The sequence below is a fragment of the Scyliorhinus canicula genome, chromosome 2 (assembly GCF_902713615.1).
Source record: "Scyliorhinus canicula chromosome 2, sScyCan1.1, whole genome shotgun sequence".
Taxonomy (NCBI): Eukaryota; Metazoa; Chordata; class Chondrichthyes; order Carcharhiniformes; family Scyliorhinidae; genus Scyliorhinus; species Scyliorhinus canicula.
Genome location: NC_052147.1, coordinates 168477948 through 168501776, shown reverse-complemented (window position 1 = coordinate 168501776; position 23829 = coordinate 168477948). Strand labels below are relative to the sequence as shown.

At 43.5% G+C, this 23829-nt stretch overlaps 1 protein-coding gene across 4 annotated transcripts in view; it reads right to left on the bottom strand.

Annotated features, from left to right (window-relative positions):
* Positions 1-23829, bottom strand: part of LOC119961672 (diacylglycerol kinase beta) — a 797376-nt gene that overhangs the window by 140172 nt on the left and 633375 nt on the right. For all 4 annotated transcript variants that reach the window (XM_038788967.1, XM_038788974.1, XM_038788981.1 and 1 more), the window contains one exon: positions 15733-15823. In XM_038788967.1, the coding sequence (XP_038644895.1) occupies positions 15733-15823 (91 nt within the window). The remainder of the gene's footprint in view (positions 1-15732; positions 15824-23829) is intronic.

Genomic DNA, 23829 nt, shown 5'->3' with positions numbered 1-23829 from the left:
AATAAACAGAACAGGGTGCAGTAAATCAAACTATAAACAGAACACAATTTATGAGCAGAAACCTCAAAAGCACATGCCTGCAACAACCCGGAAAACAGTATATCCAAATGCAAAAACTAAATCTGTCACTATCACATCTGTCCCTGTCCATTATCCCATGGTAGCCCACAGGATGCAATTGAGAGTATGTAGATTGAACTATTTTAAATAAACAGCTTTTATTTCTGACCTGAAATGTTAAATCTGCTTCTCTCTCCACAGGTGCGACCAGACCTGCTGAGCATTTTCAGCGTTTTGTATTAATTTTAGATTACCAAAATATTTTCAATATTTTTAACTTGAACTTTTATGTCTTTTTAGAAATAAATTTAGAGTACCCAATTCTTTTTTCCCCAGTTAAGGGGCAATTTAGCATGGACAATTCACCTGCCCTGCACATCTTTTTGGGTTGTAGGGGTGAGACCCACGCAGACACGGGGAGAATGTGCAAACTCCACTCGGACAGTGACCCGGGGCCGGGATCGAACCTGGCCCTCGGTGCTGTGAGGCAGCAGTGCTAACCACTGCACCACTATGCTGCCCCTTTGAACTTTTATTTCTACGTGGCTTCATTTGTTTTATTTACAAATGTAAATCCTCAAATCCATGCGATAGCCTCCTCATTTGCTGGGTTTAAGGTGATTAGTTTGCCACTTAGTCTGTGGAGGCAGAGGCAGACTTAGTCTTTACGGGGCCCAGCGCTCTCCCTCTTTGCAGGGCCCCCACGTCACGCCCTGCCCTCTGGTGATCTGGCGGCCTTCTCCAAATTAGTCAAGCCTCGCCCCCACTGCTATCAAGCCCCAGCCCAATGATGCCAAGCCTTACCACCAATGCCGCCAAGGCCTCCTGACCCCACCAACCTTCAGCTCACACAATGCTGGCCAAAATAAAAATCACTGCTTAACTGCTTTAGTGTTGTTTAATTTATGAGAACACGCCTGTAACTGATAAATTAAAATCCATAATGCAAGCCACAAAAACCTCAAATCATTGCTTAACTGTTTTTGTGCTCTTTAACCTATGAGAACAGGCCAGTGATTGGTGAATTGAAATCTAAGCCCAGCTGTTGTCAGCATAGTCAATACTGAGATGTGTGTGTCTTGGGACGAGCAAACATGAACTGGCTGATGAGAAACGGGATGGAGTAATCAGCCGATGACACGACTGCAGCAGAACACAGGCCAGAATAAGCAAGGCAAAGTCCAGTGCAGGAGCAAATACTCCAATGAAGTGGGGTGTCCAGTCCAAGTCTATTATCAGTGGCTCTGCTGGCAGGATTCCATTCTTTGCCCAGAAGAGAAGATATTTTCTGAAGACCAGGACTGAGAATGATGGGGGATGGCGGTTACTCACCGGTTATAACTGTCTGCATGTGATTACCAGCTATATATCAGACCAGCATATGTTCACTCTTGAAGAACAGAATTTAGACTGGAGAAATTGGTGGAGGGACAGATTTTTTAGCTTCCATCAGTTATTTGCAATCCATGACGGTTTCTTCTGCACTTTTTCTTCAAAAATCATCAATCACATCATCGTAGGTAAAATCTTGTAAGGGTGCATTTTCAGTCATCATTTTTGCTGAACATGTCAAATGTTCCTGACTCATCGTCATTTGCAGCTTTCTTTCCACTCTTTTCAATACAGCCAAAGAAATTTCACTGGAAGAATTTGTGACAGGTCTTGTTAAAAAGATTTTCAGAATGGTTTTCACATTTGGAAAGTTTGCCTGCAAACCATCATATCCGATTATGCACAAATCAGCTGGTGATCTCGAACACAGAGCTCATTGTTATCGATGAAACTAATGAATTGTTTCACTTCATCTTCAAAACGATTTGTGTCTGTCTCCTCCCGATTGTCGGTAAAGGTTGGTATCATGACTGGTTCAGGCTTCGAGGGCTGAAGGGCCAGTTCCTGTGCTGCATTGTTCTTTGTCCCATTTGAGGGGAGGTGGCGGCGGAGTGGTATTGTCCCTGGACTAGAAAAGGGAAACCCAGGGTAATGCTCTGGGGACCTGGGTTCGAATCCTGCCACTGCGGATGGTGAAATATGAGTTCAATAAAAGTCTGGAATTGAAAGTCTAATGATTACCATGAAACCATTGCCGATCGTAAAAACCCATCTGGTTCACTAATGTCCTTTAGGGAAGGAAATCTGCCACCCCTTACCTGTTCTGGCCTACATGTAACACTTAAACTGCCCCCTTAAGGGCAATTAAGGATGGGCAATAAATGCTGGTCCAGCCAGCGATGCCCAGATCCCATGAAGGAATAAAAAAAATTAAATTAATCTTTCGCTGCAGAGGCTCTTCGCATTCTCATCCAAACTTTTGTCGAAAAGCACTCAAAATAATTCAACAATAACTCAGAGATTCACTTCTACCCTGCAATTGCACTATTATTGTGCCACAAATAACATAAACATTCTCAATGATGATCTTCTCTTTCCTCTTTAAAGTGATTTCATAGTTTCTAATTTTATCTAAAACCAACTTCCTCGCCGGGATTCTCCGAGAATCGCGCTCCGCCACCGGCTTCCTGGTGGCCTCTCCGGCGATTCTCCTGGCCCCAATGGGCCGACGAGTTTGACCGAGTGGAAGGTGAGTATGCGGGGGCCCCCACCCCACAGTGGCCTGGCCCACGATCTGGGCATACAGGTCGGCAGGCAGGCTGGTTCCGTGGGGGCCTACTTTACTCCGTGCCGGGCCCCTGTAGGCCTCCGCCATATTGCCCGGGGGGCCGGTGAAGAGAAGGGAACCCTCGCACATGCGCCAAATCACGGCGGTCATTCCATGCATGCACGGAAATACGCCAGCTGTTCTGCGCATGCGAACTTGCGCGGGCCGTTCCGCGCCGGCTGGAGCTGCGGGGACCACTCCGGTGCCAACCTAGCCCCCTAGAAAGGTGAGAATTCCTCACTTTCGGAGGCCGTTGAAGCCGGAGTCGTTGGCGTCGCTTTTCACCCCGGGGTTGGGACATAGCCCCATTATTAGTGAATCCTGTCCCTTGTGTCTTGTGCCCTTCTCACCATCAAAGGAAGCACTCTGGGCAGGTTTAGGAGCAGGCTAGTGTGCTGCACTGTTCTCAATGGATCTGTGTTCGCATTACAACAGCGCCCCAGCATCCAGGCACCTCTGGGTTGCAAATTATGCCACCAACAGTCCAAATTCAAACAGAAAATGACTCTGAAAGAGCCCCCTTTGCAGAATCCCAATCCCTCAGAAATACCAGTCTCAACATTGAGCAACCCTATGGCTAAGGCATGCTCTCTGAATCTCACAGCTTTAATATTGAGGGCCGGTTTGCTGCCAAATGAAACCTTATTGTGGCTTAATGAAGGACTAACGAGAGTCAGATCACCGAAACAAAACCTTAGAACGGAGTTCTAGGGTGTAATTCGAACATGAATCTGCATCTACCAGAAGCTGATCAATCTACAATGTTTTTCAAACATTTTCTAATGCATTATGTTGCTGTTGAGGTCAAAAGACAATGAATGCTTCATGCACACATGCATATTCCTTGAACTACTACTTATACCGAGGAATAAGCAATTGAAAATAAATGAGTTAATGCCCTCCATAAAGGTAGCAATAGAGCAAAGTCATTTAGAAACTTTAGTATTCATCTACATTCATCTGCAATTATTACATGTAGCAATTCCTATGTCAAAAGGTACATCTCCTGTGCAGCAGTGGAAAGGAAAACTAGTGCACCCTGCAATCATTTAAAAAAACTACATTGATTGACTGCTTCTAGTCATAGAATCATAGAATTTACAGTGCATAAGGAGGCCATTCGGCCCATCAAGTCTACATCAGCCCTTGGAAAGAGCACCCTACCCAAGCCCAAACCTCCACCCTATCCTCGTAACCCCACCCAACCTTTTTGGACACCAAGGGCAATTTAACATGGCCAATCTACCTAACCTGCACATCTTTGGACTGTGGGAGGAAACAGGAGCACCTGGAGGAAACCCACACAGGCACGGGGAGAACGTGCAGACTCTGCACAGACAGTGACTCAAGCCGAATATCGAACCTGGGATCCTGGAGCTGTGAAACAACCGTGCTAACCACTGTGCTACCGTGCTGCCCATAGTCATGGGGGTGGAATCTATTCAGCTCACAAGCATAATGTAACAATAAAAAAAATGTTATTCCTCACATTTCCCTGTGGATGCAGACTCCTTTATTATGGTTAGTGTGGCTCACACCCTGAATGTTTCTTTTTAAAATAAATTTAGAGTACCCAATTCATTTTTTCCAATTAAGGGGCAATTTAGCGTGGCCAATCCACCTAGCTTGCACATTTTTGGGTTGTGGGGGCGAAACCTACACAAACACGGGGAGAATGTGCAAACTCCACACGGACAGTGACCCAGAGCCGGGATCGAACCTGGGCCCTCGGCGCGTGAGGCCGCAGTGCTAACCCACTGCGCCACTGTGCTGCCCTCTGAATGTTTCTTTTAAATAAATCTAGAGTACACAATTCTAATTCCAATCAGTATGGTTTAAAATTAAACCATCAAAATACACATTTATCATAGATAACCTCGTTGTTAAAATTTCCAGGTGATACCATCTCAACCAAAGGTATCAGACCGGAACAAAAGATAGAAGCAATAAAGAAGATGCAGCAACCAAAAGACAAGAAAGCTTTACTAAGGTTTCTTGGTTTTCTAAATTTCCTCAGGAAATTCACCTCCAATTTTTTTTCAAGAACTATTGCTTTATGTCAGTTGATTAAGAAAAACCCTGATTTTGAGTGGACTCCACATCATAATGCGTAATGGCTGGACCTCAAACAACAATTAATCCAAGCTCCAAGCTTAAATTTCTTCGATCCAACTAAGCCCACAAAAATCTTGACAGATGCAAGTCAAGATGGCATAGGTGCAGTATTACTCCAGCAAGACGACTAGACCAATTGGATACCCATTGCATACCCCTCGAGAGCAGATATACAAAAATAGAAAAAGAATGCTGAGGACTTATAACTGGCATTTCTAAATTTCATGATTATGTCTACGGCCTACCTAAATTCACAGTTGAAACTGACCATCGACCTCGCGTAAATATCATAGATAAAAATCTCAATAATATTACTCAAAGATTACAGAGAATGATGATGAAGTTAAGGAGATATGATTTTACTTTAATCTATACCCCTGGTAAAGAATTAGTAATTGCAGATACACCTTCGAGATCTGTCAACACAGAAAATCTACCATTGGAATCAGAAGCTCACTTGCAGTTATATAGAGAAACACTTCCTGCATCAGATCAAAAGCTGAAGCAGATACATGAAGAAACACAGAAGGACGTAACCTTGCGTAGATTGATCAATCATCTACAGCATGGGTGGCCTAAAGGACATTGTCCTCAGTATCAAAGTCTTCAAGCTGAACTTACTGTATTAGATGGCATACTATTCAGAAATTATAGAATTGTCATTCCAGAAAATCTCAGATCAGAAATGCTAAGCAAACTTCATGAAGGACATCTCGGCATCGAGAAGTGCAAACAAAGAGCTAGGCATGCTGTGTACTGGCCCGGTATAAACAACGGCATTGCAGAAATGTTATGTTATGTTCCACATGTCAAAGACATCAACCATCTCAATGCAAAGAAACGTAATAACAACATGACAGTACTAGGTCACCAAGGGTGAATGTAGATGTAGATTTATTTCATTCAAATGGAAAAGACTACAGGCATGATTCTCCGATTGCGGGATGGAGTGTCCGCGCCGTCGTGAACGCCGTTGGGTTTCACAGCGGCGCGAAACGGGCGCGAGCACTAGCGATTCTGGTCCCCACAGGGACGCGCCGCTCCCAATGCAACATGGCGTGGGGGTTCTGGGGCTGGACGCGCAACAAAGTAGTCCGGGATGGGGGGGGGGAAAGAGGCCGGCCCACCGATCAGTGGGCCCCGATCACGGGCCAGACCCCATCGGAGGCCCCCCCCCCCCCAGGGACGGAGCCCCCATCTCCCCCCCACAGGCTGCCCCCCGACCCTTCGTGCAGGGATCCCCCCGGCGACGACCAAGTGTGGACGGCGCCGGTGGGACTCTGCTTTTTCCGCATGGCCGCTCGGTCCATCCGGGCCGGTGAATCAGTGGTCCGGCCCCATACAGTGGCCCACGACCGGCACCACGCCGGCGCAAATGGCGCCGATTCTCCGCACCACGGAGAATCACGCACCGCCGTCGGGGCAGCATGGCGCGGTTGTAGCGATTCTCCGGCCCAGCGCGGGGCTGGGAGAATCGCGCCCCCCATTCTTGTAATTGATTATCATTCCAATTTTCCGGAAGTAATGAAACTACCTGATCTCAACTCTACAGCTGTAATCAAAGCATGTTTAGAAATTTTACGCGAGACATGGTATTCCCAAACTGTTATGTCAGATAATGGTCTGTGCTTTGCAAGTTGGGAGTGACGGAATTTTCGAGAACATATAACTTCAATCACAATACTTCAAGTCTCCATTTTCTCTCAATCAAATGGAAGAGTGGAAAAATTGTTGAGTAAAGGATGAGATTCTCAATCGTATTTCTTCTTGGCCTTATTATCCTATGGAGCCTCTACGTTGAATTCAGGCTTGACTCCAGCACAAATGTTGTACAATTGTGAAATTAGAACATCACTGAATATTCATGTTGATGATCCAGATCAACTAGGTGTTTTGAAGAGAAGTCACCAGCAACGTGAAAAACAAAACAGTTACTAAGACAGACATGCAAAACCATTAAAACCTCTCATAGCTGATGTGAGAATCAGATGTCCTGATGGAGGATGGTCTGATACTGCTATTGTTATTAGGCAAATCTCAACAAGGTCTTATCTAATCAAAGCTTCAGAAGGTGGATTGATTAGAAGAAACAGATGTGATATCTTAAAAGTTCACGTTTCTCAACCAATCTTTCCAGATCTGAACTTAAACCAATCTTTAACTCAAAATGTACAAATCAAACATTCTGATGAACAAGAACTGCAGAACATCAAAGTTTCTACCTTTCCTATCAAACTAAGATGATCTACCAGAGGTAGAAGACAACCGAATCATCTGAATGTATGAACTTTTGAGTGATTAATTCATATTTACTGTACAATGTATAACAGAATACTGCATTTCTTCTGTAGAATTTTCTTTATCATGTATATAGAAAAGTGTAACACAAGAAAAGGGGGATGTAGTGAATTCTGTATGTGTTAACACATTTTTAGTTAATGCGAAGTCAGTACAGACAGATGATCACTAGCTGGCAATACTAACAGGAGCTAATTAAGGAGTTTCCTGCTCTTTCTTTAGTGTGTGTAGGACAGCTAGAGTGAAGACATGACCAGATCAGAGTGTAGTGTATTATCATACTTGTTAGTTTAATTTAATCTTACTTATTTGTTTTACTAGTCAAAGTATTAACGTGAAAGAACTCACAAGTATATTATTTTATTACTCAATAAATAATTTGTCATCATCTGGAAGTCTTCAACTATTTATCATCAGAACTCCATACCTCTCGGCAAGACAAATGAGTAATATTTATATTACAATTCAGTAATATAACAAAGCCTTATGAATAAAGTTTATGAATAAAGATCCATTCAACACATTCCTTCTATTGTCCAAGAATGATGATCAATGATGAATCCCACTCCCTCATCTAATATCTCTAATCTCTTCACTACTCATAAAAGTCAAACAGAGGGCAGCACGGTGGCACAGTGGTTAGCATTGCTGCCTACGGTGCTGAGGACCCGGGTTCGGAATCCGAACCTGGGTCACTGTCTGTGTGGAGTTTTCACATTCTCCCGGTGTCTGCGTGGGTTTCACCCCCCACAACCCAAAGATGTGTGCGTTAGGTGGATTGGCCACGCTTAATTGGAAAAAATAATTTGGTAGTCTAAATTAACAAAAAAATGAAAGTCAAACAGGTTCATATAGCTCTCAATCATCTCCTTGACGGATACCAGTGCAATTCCTCTTGAAAGGTATCAATTGATATGGAATTAAATACTTTTTGCAAGTATTCTGTTCCACATATGGAAAGAACAATTTTTAATTTGAATCATTGACAGATTATAGCAACAGGTTTGTTCAGCAAGTCTAAATACAAAGGCCTCACATTTCATTGAATGTGTTCACTTTGGAAGTCCTCGGCTTCAATTCAGGGGAGCTTTCGCTTTCCTTCTGCTTCCAATCGAGGTCAAAGCAATCATGTATGGAGCAACAGGGAATGGAGGAACTATTTTTCATTGCTTTAGTCTGGTCTTGAATCGAGACAGGAATGGAAACAGATGACAGATTTTACAGCAATTGGCAAGCTGCCCAAAATGGATCTGTATGATGAATGGATGAAAGTCATTCATTATGAAAGCTTTTGCTAAATGGTTGTGTTGTGAGCTGTACATTTATGATGAATTGGCACTGGCTAGCATATGTTGTTTATTACACACGATAAAAACGATGAATGTCCACATAATAGGCTGGAATGAAGTATGATTTGTGAATCCAATTATAGCAATTCTGGTGCACAACACCATTAAAATATGGTTAATTGAGATTAAAGAATTGAATATAGTAGAAAATGCTGATCTTCAAATTAGCTGAAATTCCAATGAGCGCCTTCAATTTATCAAATCATTGAAATAAATGGAAATATGCAATTGATCAGAGAGAAATAAAAGGTATTTTCTTGTGTGCACTACTGTTCTACTCCAGAAAGTGTTCCCTCCTTGTATCCTGATATAGGGCAAGTCAGAGATGTCAGAATGCCAACTACAAAATACAAAACCCATCATATTAAATTTTAACATCGTAATAAGTGCAGATATGAAAATATATAAACAAGACAATAAATTCTTCCAAAAGCATAACTGACACACTGAATTTATATTTGTTAAACTAAGACTACCACCAGTTTTAAAGGCATTTGGGGATATTTTGTGATCTGGAGGACACAGAGGTTAGATTTTCACCAATACAATAAACAAGGGAAGATATTTTGTTCAACAAAAGTTTTGGAGATCTTGGCTAATATTTTGTAAAAGGAATATTGAGTTATGTGATGAACGTCTCCCATGTGTGCCAGGTGTAAGAATGCTCAGGGAGTTCTAAGGTGTGTGAAATGGAAAACAGCATGTCGCTGCAGGAAGAAGTCTTCTTCTAACTTTGGAGCTGAAGAACATTTGGGACAAAATAAGAGGAAGCTTTGTTTGTATCTGACTGCCCACTGGATGCCTGAAATAGCATCACTTGCCTTGATAAATCCAAAATTCGCTTCCAACACAAAAATAGGAGCACGACCTTTATGAAAAATATTTGTAAATCCTTTGCAGGCATCAGGGAGGGGGAGGAGAGAGAAGAGCCAGTTTTTATTTTTAATCAGACTCCATTATGTGGAAGTAGCTGTATGCATCTAGTTTTAGGTTAGCCACGTGCCAGTATAAACTTTACAATTTCATATTTTTCACTGGATACCCCAAATTTGACAGTTGAAATCACTTTAAAATTCTTTCTCTGCCACTACAAATTATGGCAGTAGTGAAAGCAAAGTGTGGTGATGCCAAATCAAACTGTCAATACTGCGCTGAAACAGTTTTTAAAGCATTTGCTTGTGCTCTGATCCTTCCAAGTAATACCATGCAAATAAATTAGTCAACTTACACACACCAAAAAAGGAAACTTGGGATCTTGTAGTCTTCATGGTTTCGGCTAAAATGCATGTTGCGTTTATATTCGACCACCAAAGGAGTTAATTGTTTAAAACCTCTATTTGTACGACTTTTTTTCTTAGCCTGAAAAGCAGGTTGCCGTGGCGCAGTGCGCCCGAAAAAAGCCGGGATACCCTGCTTCCCGGATTTTCTCGGCTCACAGTGCCTTGCAAGATCCATCACAATCTCGCGAGACGTTGTGATGTGAATCCCGCCCATTGTGGGCAGGATAACTTTTTTAGCAAATCTGCATATTAGCATGAGACAGCTGGTCTCACTTTAATGTGCAGAACCCAAGGTAACCAAGGTTTTATGATTTAACCCCTTTGCCTCGGAGAACTCGGGCGAGCGGCGTTCACCACTGGTTCCCACAAACAGGGACCAGATGGAACTGCACTCATGGGGATATCTCAGGGAATCAGAGGCCCCCAGGTGCATGCCCTTTGGGCCGGGTGGTACCCTGGCACTGCTGGTGCCACCTGAGCATCCTGGCAGCATCAGCCAGGAACCCTGGCAGTGCCACCAGCATGCCAGCCTGGCATTATGGTGCCCAGCTGGCACTGCCAGCTGGTAGGGGCATTACCAGGATGCCAGGTTGGCACTGCTAAGGTGCCAAGCTGGCATTTTCTGAATGTTGGCAAACGGGCCAGGTCGTGTCGCGTCTTTTCGTCCGACGTCATTTCGTCCAACGACACTTCGTCCAACGACACTTCGTCCACGTCTTTTGGTCCAACGTCTTTTTGTCCGCCCGTCTTTTGGTCCAACGTCACTTCGTCCAATTAACCAATTGCAAATCAACTCCGTATAAAAGCATTTAATTGATAGAAAGCAGGCACAATACAGCAAGTGAATTTAATTGCTAAAATGCAAGTAATTGATGAAATTCAAGTAAAATGCAAGCTTAAAAATGCAGTTAAAAAGTTAAAAAATCTAAAAATGCAGTTAAAAAGATCTAAAAGTTTACTACTGATGAATTCCCGAAATTACTTAAAATTGATGTAAATTGTGAGCAACATTCCTCAAGAAATCAATTTTCGCTGTGGGATCATATTCAACGACCAATCTTTTGAGGCGTTCAGTTATTTTCTTATATCGCGTACATGAAGTCGCCTGATCCCCCCGAAGAATTTGAGCCTTTTTGCCTATTATTAACCCTTCCTCTTCCTTCAGAATTTTGATTAACCTCCAGATATTCAAATGAGCTCCACCCGCCGAACGCTTTATCGCAGAATGAAACCCCTCAGCAGCATTATTTGTTCTCGGTAGATCTTATAGAACACGCTGATTAACATTCCATACAGCTGTCGGGAACGTAGGTGTTTCTCTCCTTCGTCTGGCACCACGTCCTCTCACAATGCCTATGTAAGTCAAGTCGAAGTAAACGATGAATTCAGCAGGTATTTCTTCATCGTCTATCAAATCTTCATAAGCCTCTTCGACACCTTCAACGGGGAGGAAAGCTAATGCTGAAAAACATCGAATTTTAAGACAGAATTCAGAGTCTGTGTTGTATTTTTCTTTGAGGCCTAAATCGGTAATTTTTCGAAACACAGATTGGCTCAAATGAAACAAACATGCCACGACAGATGCATTAAGGAATGATGAATTAATTGCCTTGTGAACTGCAGCTTCGAAATCTGCCATGATATCAATCGGATCTGCATCAGGTTGCATAATTTTCAATTGGTCAAAGAATAATTCGTATGTCTGCTTCCTTTTATTCGGCAGTAATGCAAAGACCCGTGGTAGACTGCTACCTTTAACTTGTACATGAATGCAGAACAGTTGAAACCACTGTTGTGGCACAATCTTGAATGTTCCATCACATGCCCAATGACGATATGATGCTAAATCCTGAAGAGCACTTTCTGATGCGAATACTAGTAAGCGCTGTTGATCCTCGACGCCCGAATCGAACCTCAGAAACTGCTGGCCATTGTCAAGCTTGCAATATTTGTCAGGTATTTCAAAACCGTGTCTAGCCGCTGGATTAGCGGGAAATCCAGAATTTTTTTGTCGGCACCTTTGAATAGTCCTTGAGACGACGGGCAGCCTTGGGAGTTGAGAGCAGGTATTTTCTGATAGCTGCGTAAACTTGGCCGCTAGTATGCTACGCGAACTTGCTGCTATGTTTTCCACTGCTTCATGCTTTATTTCTGCAACTGCTTTTCTAGCATTTAACGAATCGACATCAGCTGGATGAAGGTGCTCATTAGAGAAATAAATAATTTTAGGCTCATTGTTTTCCGTGACCGTGTGAATCCGCACTGAACATAGCCTTCTTTTCTCACATCTCCAGTATTCTTTTCCTAGGTTTGCACTGCTCGAATGAAAATCGTAGATATAGTTATTTCCATCAGCCACCTTCCGCTTACTCTTCGTTGACACAATGAACGTTGCCATTTCGGGATGGGCGAATTCGGGATTAGGAAAGAGACAGATAATATCTATCCTTTAACGAGGCTCGTTAAAGGGGAGAGAACGATAATAACTATCCTTTAACGAGGCTCGTTAAAGGAAAGAGGCCAGTAATAAAGATCCTTTATTGTATATTATGTGCATTAGAGAAGATTTCCATGTACAAAAGTTAAAGTGGAGTGGTGCTACTAAGCAAGTTACTAAAAGTCAAGTTACAAAAAGTCTTTGACAAAAAAAATCATCCAGCAAAAACACGTAAAAAGTCACAAAAAATCTTTGACGAAAAAAATCACCGGACAAAATGACGTTGGACCAAAAGACGGGCGGACAAAAAGACGTTGGACGAAAAGACGTGGACGAAGTGTCGTTGGACGAAATGACGTCGGACGAAAAGACATAGCACCGGGCCAGGTATGCCCTGCGCGGGTGTTGGGGAGGGGGCCGGGACCCTCCCACCCTCCCATAGTGCTTTGGGGCTACGAGGGGGTCGGGGCTTGTGTTGGGGCATCAGAGATCGGGGAGCCATTTAAAAACGGCAAACTGATCTCGTGGAGCTCTTCAGTGTAGAAAATGAGGCTACGTGTTCCCTGCAGAGAGCCCTTATTTAACGTGAGTGGGGTTGGAAATCCATTGCTCGCACTGCGAGCGCTGGGAAACACGGCGCTAAACATGCTCACCATGGGACTTTGTTCCCTTTTAGTTGATTCACGCCCTCTGAATCCTTGCCATGTTGGTTATTATTCACTTGTGGCACTAGACAATTTTTGCTGAGAGCTATTTTATCCCAGGGGTGGAAGCAAAACAGCTACTGTTCTCATTTAAACTCTACAATTTTGATCAGAGTTCTATTGTACAGAAATCAAGTTTTCCTGCCCCCCCCCCCCCCCCCCCTTCAATAGCCAAGTGGCGTTGAAGGTAATTGCTACATCAGCTGAGTGCATGACATTTTCTTCTTGCCCAAGTGAAACTGTCCCACTTGTAAAAATATACTTTATTTGTAAAATATCTGAAAGGACATTAGTACAAACCTTTCAAAAAGTGGCACAAAAGTGCAATAATATTCATGTTCTCTACATACATTATGTTGCACTCTGAGATGCTTCAATAAAATTGTGGTGGATATTATATTCACTGTGTACATTCAATATGGGTCATACAGCGCAAGACAGTTCTATACTGTTTCACTCCCCTCAGTTCACTATGGCTGAAAGGTCTCGGACAGCGACCGTCCTCCACTGCGCCTCTGCGGCTGTTGCTTCAAGTTTTAGTGCATCCCTCAGCATAATCTGCAACACTTGGTCGGGGGAAACTCTTTGCATTGGAAGACCAACAGGTTTCAGGCAGACCAAAGGACATCTTTCATTGTGTTGATGATTTTCCAGCAACAGTTGATGTTTGTCCCTGGGACCAACCCATTGAGCAGAGTCTTGCGCCGTGGAGCTTCTCGGGATGAACCTCGACAAAACTCATCTCATCTCTCTCCAGGCCTTCTTTGCAAAGGCATATTCACAAGGTCTCTTTCCCGCCACAGTCGCCTCGAGGACAAAATACAGTTGGCGTGAGACTCAGAGCATGTAGGAAGGATCTGACCGGGGAGGGCCTTTCTCACCACCCGCCAAACTAGGTCTTCGTGCTTGTTTGAAAGTTCTGGTGCTGATGCATTCTGCCAAATGACCTTGACAGTCTGCTCAGGGAACTATCCAACAGGATGCACCATCTGCTTTCCTGTAGGGCCTTGAGGACATTATGTACAGACCACTGCCTGATGGAATTATGGTTAAAGGTGTTTCTCTGTATAAATTTTTCCATGAGGGATACGTGGTACAACATGGTGCAAATACTTGGAAGCATTCTGCGGCACAATACTGGGGACAGGTACAACGTCAGCACATAGTGACACTTGAAGTTTATGTAGCTAGGATCTACGCACAGCTTGAATCGTCCATACATGTAGGTCAATCAGGATGAGGGTGATGTTGGGTACGTTTCACTCCCCTTGTACCTCGAACCGGGTCCATTGTTGACCCCAGATGAAGCGGAAAACGGCTCGGGTGATTGCCACAGCGCAGGAGTGAGGAATGAGCCAGACATGCACCACATACAGCGACTGAAACCTGGCAATAGTTTCACCTGAGTGTTTGTATTGGGAAGCAGCAACGCCTCAAAAATACAAGACTGCAATTTCATCTTGTAAATCCAGAGTTGTGGAAACTTGTTTTCTTGTCATCAAGAACTAGGCAGACTAGGGAACGAGCAATCATTCAGCTCTCCTTCCATATCTCAGCTTTGAGAAACATTTCTCTTCTTCAATTAACTCTGAATCAGGTCAATTATTTGAAATTACCTAGCTGCAATAAACATTTATCACAGCTGTCAATATGAGCGTTTAACTACAAAAAACCCAGAAAATACTGGACAATCTCAGCAGGTCTGACAGCATCTGTGGAGAGTGAAGGGCTTTTAACTAAATGGTTATGTAAACATGAGCGAGGGAAATGGTTCCTCCCGCAGCTAAATCTGTTGCAGTTCCGGAAAATTACTCCTGTTCTGAACATTGCAAAAATCCTTTTCACCAGAACCAATTTATACTGAGATTTACTTATAACTGTATGAAGTGAAACAGGTGGAAATAGGAACATTGGTAACAAAACCATGAATTCACAGCAGGATTGAACATGTGGAAACAAAACATGTGAAGTATTAAAAATTGAAGGAACATAACCTGACTACTTCAAATAATCTAGAAATTGCACAATTGAAATTGATAACCAGGTTAAACAGTTGGATTTAATAAAATTAAGATATTCATCGACTTCATAGAAGAATTCTTTGCAATCTTTTAGGTAACAACCCAACGAGTACAATTGCGATGTAAAATAACAATGAGTTTGCTGAGTGTTGTGTAAGCAGGAACATAAATAAGGCTTTTTTTTATTCTTTGAGGCTAATTAGCACCTTTGTAGTAATGCAACCATTCACAATATCCCAAGTGCAAATACTTAGAGAGAACCGTATCAGTATTTGCAGAGTACAGCTGTGGTTCGAATATTCGCCCCTGCACCAGATGGTGCATGTTAAAGCGAAGGCCTGGTGAAATATGATTTTAGGCTGAAGGAAATTGGAAGCAATTTCTTAGAATTATTGATATTCTCATGAGCCAGGAAATCATATTTTCAGCAAATGGCAAAAGATTTGTATACAATTTCATTCAGGTCAAATTTACAATGTAGACAAAGTCATGTGAGAAAGCATGAATGATTTCCTTGCAGTTGCTTTTCTCGTTCTTAACACATTGTACTTTAACATCTTAGTACAGAAAATGCACCACATACGTGTCAAGCCAATCAATATTTGTACGAGATAGATTAATGTTTCAGATGCAGACCCTCAAAATGGCTTGAAAAGTCTACAATGGAACCATTAACATACATTTTTCTTTCCAGATGCAGACCAGTATTGCTGAATGTTTTCAACATTGTGCTTTTATCTGACATTTCTAGGGTCCAGTTTTTAAAACTTCAACTAACTTAGTTGCAGTGAGAAATTTTAGATACCTACCTCTACTTCTACAAATTCGTTTAACTTCTTGCAAGTCGCAGAAAATGTCTCTGTTGTCCCAAATTCAAAATACCATAGTTTGTTCTTCATTCTGAAAATAATATAAAGAAACAAAACATTTTATTTAAAATCGAGAAAGTACAACGGCTGAACATACCTACTTGGAAAATCTTACCCAGGGGTTTTATTGTTATGATCATAACAAATGAATGCAGCGGCTAATACTTTATCAATAGTAACCACAGCAGGAGGGAGAATGTGATAATGTGATCACAAAGACCTCCTCCTGCTCATCATTCACAGAATTGAAAATAGCCCAAGGGCAGTGTGGAGTCATTGCTTGTGATACGGAACAATGATGGCAAGTTAACCCTATACACAACACCAGTAATCCTACACTGATCTGCTGAGTTCACCTAGAGGTCCTCTAGGGGCTATGCCGAGCTGGGGAACGGCATCACTGCATGCCACGGTGAGTTGTGTATGTGTTTGTTCAGACATCTGTGGAAAAATCCTCTCACTAGTAGCAATGTGAGTGCATGGTAAATTCTACCTTCTCAAGATTATAGGGTGAGATTTCAATTAATTTGAGACCCATCCAGTTGCTCAGACTTAAAATTGGATCCTCAGACTCCAAATTGAATTCACGAAAAGCAAATTTTTTGACAACTGCAATTTATGTAGCACCACGAATATAAAATAAACATAATAATCTTATAATAATTTTTATTAGTATCACAAGTAGGTTTACATTGATACTGCAATGAAAGGGCGGCACAGTGGTTAGCACTGCTGCCTCATGACACGAAGGACCCGAGTACGATCCCGGCCCCGGGTCACTATCCGTGTGGAGTTTGCACGTTCTCTCCTGTCTGCGTGGGTCTCAGCCCCACAACCCAAAGGCTAGGTGGATTGGCCACGTTAAATTGTCTTTAATTGGAAAAAAAATAAGTGGGTACTCTAAATATTAAAAAAAAAACACTGCATTGAAGTTATTGTAGGGTGGCACAGTGGTTAGTCCTGCTGTCTCATGGCGCTGAGTACTCAGGTTCGATCCCGGCCCAGGGTCACTGTACACGTGGAGTTTGCACATTCTTCTCATGTCTGTGTGGGTCTCGACCCCACAACCCAAACCGATGTGCAAGGTAGGTGGATTGGCCATGCTAAATTGTCCCTTAATTGAAAAAAAAAGGATTGGGACTCTAAATTTATAAAGATAAACTTTTAAAGAACGATGGAAGATGAGGCGCGATGCTTAACTAGAAGTTTACAGAAGAGCAGGAAGAAATATCCAAGGTGTTTTCTTGTTAAGGGCCACGGTGTGTTTGTTTTGGTGGGGAAGATGGCAGAAAGTACAGCCAGGTAACTTCAATAGGGGTACCTGTGGATCACGTTTCAGGAAAAACTATGATGCCAATGAAATCATCACATTAAGATCATGAATATAGTAAGGGTCAATTCATATATGAACATCCTGGAAGGACATAGAGCCAGGGGCAGGGATTGCTGATCCACTCACCATCCAAGAGGTAGTTGTAGCAGTGAGATGGGAAGGAAATTGGCAAGGTTAGCCTCCAAGGGACAAAATAGATGGAAAGGCTGGAGAGATTGAGAGGGAAAGAAATGGCAAGTGGCATTCCTGCTCTTAAGGGAGCAGGAAAGCGTAGCTCAGCAATCCGTGCAGAGAAAGGGTAACTGTAGTCCGCAATGGCAACAGGAAATTAGTAATGCAAAGAAGTAATAATGAATTGTGGTGAGAATGTGGAGGGGATGGGAAGGGCATTTGCAGAGCAGCAGCCAAAATGCATGTGAAAGGGCCAGATGGATTTCAAATTACGTCGGCAAGTTTACACAAATGCCTGCCTGCATTTCAATATCGCGGTTTCCAGATTGTTAGGAAGAGAAAGCTTACAGGTGCACTGCCGAAAGATGTCCAGTGGAATCAGAGCGTTGAAGAGTGATGGAGAGTTGGCCAATAAACCAGTACAGGTTGATCCAGGCGTCCAGTGGAGGTGCACAGTGTCTTTAGATGTTAATAATGTGCACCAGTAGATCCAATGTAATAACAAAGGGGCAGTCAGAGTGAACTCAAATCCACAGGATCAGTTCAGGTGAGGGAAAAGCTTTGGGGAGATGAGGAGCACATAAGATCAGGAACATGAGGATCTGCTTGCTTGATTCAGTTAGCAAAGGCAGACAAAGAAGTTCCAAAGGGTGAGTGAAGTCAGCAGCCACCAACCTGGAGTTATTTTACTAGAGATGTAAAGCCCAAATGGCCATTGTAAGTAATCTCACATAAACTCACTGTTGGCATATAACAGAAACAGAGCAGCCTCCAGAATCACATTAACACAGTGATACTGATACACACCAATTACAGTCCATGTTGCATATTCAAAAGTGCATGCATCAACTATCACTTTTAGGAAAACAAGTTCTGGAGAGGCAAGCCTTTAAAAACTGCATAAAATAGGACTTTTAAAATCATTGCAATGCACATATGATGTTAAGAAGGAGGAAATATCACACTGATGATAGTGAGTTCTGAGCAATGTCATAAAAATTAAAATTATCCAAAGCTCATAAGAAAATAAGCATAACAATAATTTATTACAGATACCTAGTGAGTGAAATAACACGTATAATTCTAGGTCATTGGCATGATATTCAGCTTGTTTTATGCTTGCTGAGAACGCCTGCCTGTCCTTTGACTCCTACACCTCCATTCTTTTGTTTGCTTCTTTAAATATGAATAACTTGAATATATTGCTTTAGGAATATCGGAAACACTGCTCCACCTAACCAAGCTCACTCCTGAACCACTCTGCTGCCCAACATTTATCAACTCTTTCTCTTGAAGTGTTGAAGAGTTGTTGCCACTAGGGATGGTGTGGTGGCGCAGTGGTTAGCACTGCTGCCTCACAGTGCCGAGGACCTGGGTTCAATCCTGGCTCTGGGTCACTGTCTGTGTGGAGTTTGCACATTCTCCCCGTCTGCATGGCTCTCTCCCCAAAACCCAAATATATACAGGGTAGGTGGATTGGCCCCTTAATTGGAAAAAAAAAGAGTTGCTGCTACTTAATTATGCAGTCATTTTGCTCAGCACTGTTCAAGTTATTCTGATCTGGTTTTCACCAGTCCACAACACTCAGATTGCCCTGAGTAAAGTGCCCTGAAGAACTGTAACCACAGTACACTCTGCCTTCTTTTCCAACTTCTTTGATGCAGTTGACCACTGCATTCTCCTGCATTGTTTTTCCTCCATCACCTATCTTTATGACAACACTCACTTGCAGCCATTTGAATGTCATCATTGCCAAGTAAATGTTTCCAGTGGGGAATGCAACTTTGTAAGCCCATTTTTGTTCTCTGTTACCTTTGAATGTAGTAAGCTATTGAATTTACTCTCATATCTCTTAATTTTCTTCCCGTGGTGGCATGGCCACCTTTGATGTGCTCCAGGACTTTAACCACATTATGGGGATTTACTTGTAACTGTGCGAAGTGAAGAGTTGGAAATAGGAGCATTGGTGAATGAAACCTGAATTCACAGCAGGATTGAGCATGTGGAAACAAAATATGTGAAGCGTTGAACACTGAAGGAACATAATCTGACCACCTCATATAATCTAGAAATTGCACGACTGAAATTGATAACCAGGTTAAACAATTGGATTTGATAAAATTAAGATTTTCATTGCAATCCTTTACTGCTAATTAACAACTTAATAAGCACAATTGCAATGCAAAGTAACAATGAGTTTGCTTTGTGTAAATGGCGACTCGGGGCTTTTCACAATAACTTCATTGAACCCGACTTGTGACAATAAGTGATTATTATTATTACTGTATATACTCGCGTATCATGCGACTTTTGAAGACCTAAATTGTAACCTAAATTTTGGGGGGGGGTCGCATGATACGCGAGATACAAAATTCGCGGGTGTTTTACTTGCTGTTTTTTCTGATGGGAAGATGTTCAGCCACTTGACGTTTCCATTCATAAAAACATGAATGGAAACGTCAAGTGGCTGAACATCTTCCCATCAGAATGCTGTGGTCAAAATCTGAAGAGTAGTATTCCTGATCATATGGGTAGTTTATTCAATACATGGCCATCTTTTTCCGATACAGAATTCACAGGTGTTTTGCTTGCTGTTTTTTCTGATGGGAAGATGTTCAGCCACTTGACGTTTCCATTCATAAAAACATGAATGGAAACGTCAAGTGGCTGAACATCTTCCCATCAGAATGCTGTGGTCAAAACCTGAAGAGTAGTATTCCTGATCATATGGGTAGTTTATTCAATACATGGCCGTCTTTTTCCGATACAGAATTCGCGGGTGTTTTACTTGCCGTTTTTATGAATGGAAACGTCAAGTGGCAGAACGACGCTAGTAAAGACAGCTGGAAAGCTGTTCGATTCGCGAACAGCTTTCACAACAGAATCCATTCTGCAGAATCCACAGACAATGATACCATTTGGAAGTTTTAGTTTGGGCATTAATTTCCAAAAAAGTGACTCGCATGATACATGAGATATAGCATAGAATCATGTTTTGGGGACGAAAATTTAGGGGTTGCATGATACGCGAGGTCGCATGATACGCGAGTATATACGGTAAATAAGGATTTAAAAAAAAATTCATGAGACTAATTAGCACCTTTGTAGTAATGCAACCAATCACAATATCCCAAGAGCAAATATTTAGGTCAATTAGCAAATGATCAAGGAGGCTGGTTTAGCTGTTTTAAAAAAATAATTTGGAGTACCCAATTAATTTTTTCCAATTAAGGGGCAATTTAGTGTGGCCAATCCACGTACCCTGCACATCTTTTGGATTGTGGGGGCGAAACCCACGCAGACACGGGGAAAATGTGCAAACTCCATACGGACAGTGACCCAGAGCCGGGATCGAACCTGGGACCTCGGCGCCGTGAGGCAGGAGCGCTCACCACTGCGCCACCGTGCTGCCCGTTTAGATGTTTTTTTGATGCAGAGCAAGGCCAACAGCACAGGCTCAATTCCCATGCTGGCTGAGGTTATTCATGAAGGGCTCACATTCTATACCGCTTGCCCCTCACCTGAGGTGTGGTGATCCTCAGGTTAAATCACCACCAATCAGCTCTCCCCCTCAAAGGGGAAAGCAGCCTACTGTCATCTGGGACTTTACCTTACCTTTTACTTTACATCACCTACCTGCCAACCCTCGTTAGTTTAAACGATAAGCACATCTAATTATCCAACTGACTGTACATCTTAAATCAGTTACAGGTCCCACGGGCACACTGGAGAAACTGAAGCTCTGACCAACATCCATCTACATATCTTTGGCACTGACTCCTGTTCAATCCTATACTCAGTTGTCTACCCCATATCCTGCTCATCACCAAAGTATTTCCTTCCCTCAATACACCATTCTTTGCTCCTTTCCTCTGCTGGAATCCCCATTACCTTGAGTATTAATTCATCAAATGCCTTAACCATCAATAATAATTCAGTCAAAGGAGTGGAAGAAGGTTGGGATACATGGGGCGCGATTCTCCGCACCGCACGCCGGGTGGGAGAATTGCCGGAGGGCCGGGCGAATCACGCCACGCCGCCCTGGCATCCCCCGCGATTCTCCCCCCCCCCCAAATGGTGTGTCGCGTTTTGCGACAGGCCGCTTGGAGAATCGCCGCTCGCCGTTTCTCACGGCGACCAGCGATTCTCCGGCCCGGATGGGCCGAGCGGCCTGCCGAACCCGACCGGTTCACACCGGCGCCGACCACACCTGGTCACTGCTGGCGTGAACAGCGTGCGACTGGTGAGTGTGGGTCCTATGGGGGGGCAGAGGGAGGATCGAGCACCATGGGCTTATTCAGCAGATGTCTGGCCCGTGATCGTGCCCACCGATCGTCGGGCCGGCGTCTCTAAAAGACGCACTCTTTTCCCTCCGCCGCCCCGCTAGATCAAGCCGCCATGTCTTGCAGGGCAGTGGAGGGGAAGACACCAACCGCGCATGCGCGGCTGACGTCACTTCGGCGCTGCCGGCCGCGTCATTCCCTCGCGCGCTTTGACGCAAGCATCAAGGCCCGGCACGTGGAATTCACGCACCGCCGCTCCTAGCCCCCCCGGGGTGGGGGGGGGGGGAAGAGAATAGGGGGCGAGGAGCGGCCTCCGACACCGGAGTTAAACACTCCGGGTTTCACTCCGGCGTCGGCTGTTTGTCTCCCTTTGGGAGAATTGCACCCATGACCTGAGAAAAAGGGTTTGGGCTGCAGTTTCAAATTCAGGTGAGATTTCACAGAGTAGCGAAGAGGAGGCCAGGGTGGAAGTATTTGATAAATGTTCTTCTGGGGCAAAGCCTGTTTCATAAAATTATGTTCTCCTTCTGTCTGGATCACATTAAATTACCATCAATATTCTAAAGATCAGGTGCTTAAGCAGCTGAAATAGCCCATGTGGAGTTACTGATGCTGCCATCATAGATTCAGAGTCTGAAACACAATAAATGTAAACAAAGTAAATTAAAGGAGAAATAAATAGAAGAAATCAGAACCACATTTCCAGACAGGGAGCTGAATGTCAACATATAGTTTTAACAACAAAAGTAAAAATACGCCAAAAGTTAGACAAACTGGAAGAATTAAAGAAGAATTGTAACTGTTTAATCAATAACACTCAGAAACACAGGTCCACCATGGATGAAACAATGCAAGTCTGAACTGACTATAGTACTCAAAAATATTCTTCTATGCTGTTATACGTCTGAGACCTGAATTGCATGGTTGCAAAACAAAAGAGAATGGGCAGAAATTCACTAAATGGGAACAAAGTCCCAAAGCGAGCTTGTTTAGCCACGTGTGTCCCGGTGTTCACAGCAACGAGAGACACACTATAAAATGGCAGTCACATTAGTTGGGGCCTCAGCAGGGAACGCACAGCTGAGGTCGCACGTAGCGCTGTTGTGTGCACTGATGATCTGCACTTCCCGGAACCCCGAGTGCAAATGGTGTCCCGATCTCTGGAGCCCAGAAGTGAACTCTGACCCCCTCCTCCCAAGCTCCAACGCACAATGGGAGGACCCCTATCTCCCTCAACTCCCGCGCAGGGCACCCTCAGCCGGATTGCCACTGTGCAAAAAATGGCAGCCTAGCACCAAGGCAGTGCCAACTTGGCGCCAGCTGCAATGTCATCTGAACACCTTGGCACTCAGGCAGCATTGCTAGGGTGCCCAGATGGCACAAGTGCCAGGGTACCATCATGTCCAAAGTGGAAGCACCTGGGGGCCTCTGATCCCCCACGATACCCCCATGAGTGTCGTTACTTCTGGTCCCCATTTGTGGAGACCAGTGCTGAACGGCACTCACCCGAGGTCTCTGAGGCGAAGGAGATAGATCCCAAGCTTTGGGCATCTGCACATTAAAGTGAGATTAGCTGTTTCGCTTTGATATGTAGATTTGCTTAAAAGTGATCCTGCCCACAATGGTCAGGATTTACATTGCTACGTCTCGCGTCCTGCCAGCATTGGTTTTCTGAATGGTTGGAATGGTAGCTGAGTGTCAATATATAATTTCAACAACAAAAGTAAAAATACGCCAAAAGTTAGACAAACTGGAAGAATTAAAGAAGAATTGTAACTGTCTAATCAATAACACTCAGAAACATGGGGCTGGTTTAGCACAGGGCTAAATCTCTGGCTTTGAAAGCAGACCAAGGCAGGCAAATCGCTGGCTTTGAAAGCAGACCAAGGCAGGCCAGCAGCACGGTTCAATTCCTGTACCAGCCTCCCGAATAGGCGCCAGAATGTGGCAACTCGGGGCTTTTCACAGTAACTTCATTTGAAGCCTACTGGTGACAATAAGCAATTTTCATTTTCATTTTTATTTCAAACATAGGTCCATGGATGAAACAATGCAAATCTGAACTGACTATAGTACTCAAACATATTCTTGTATGCTGTTATACGTCTGAGACCTGAATTGCATGGTTGCAAAACAAAAGAGAAAGGGTGGAAATTAACTAAATGGGAACAAAGTCTCAAAGCGAGCTTGTTTAGCCACAGGTTTCCCGGTGTTCCAGCGCCGAGTGGGCACCTGCCAACCTAAGGTGGG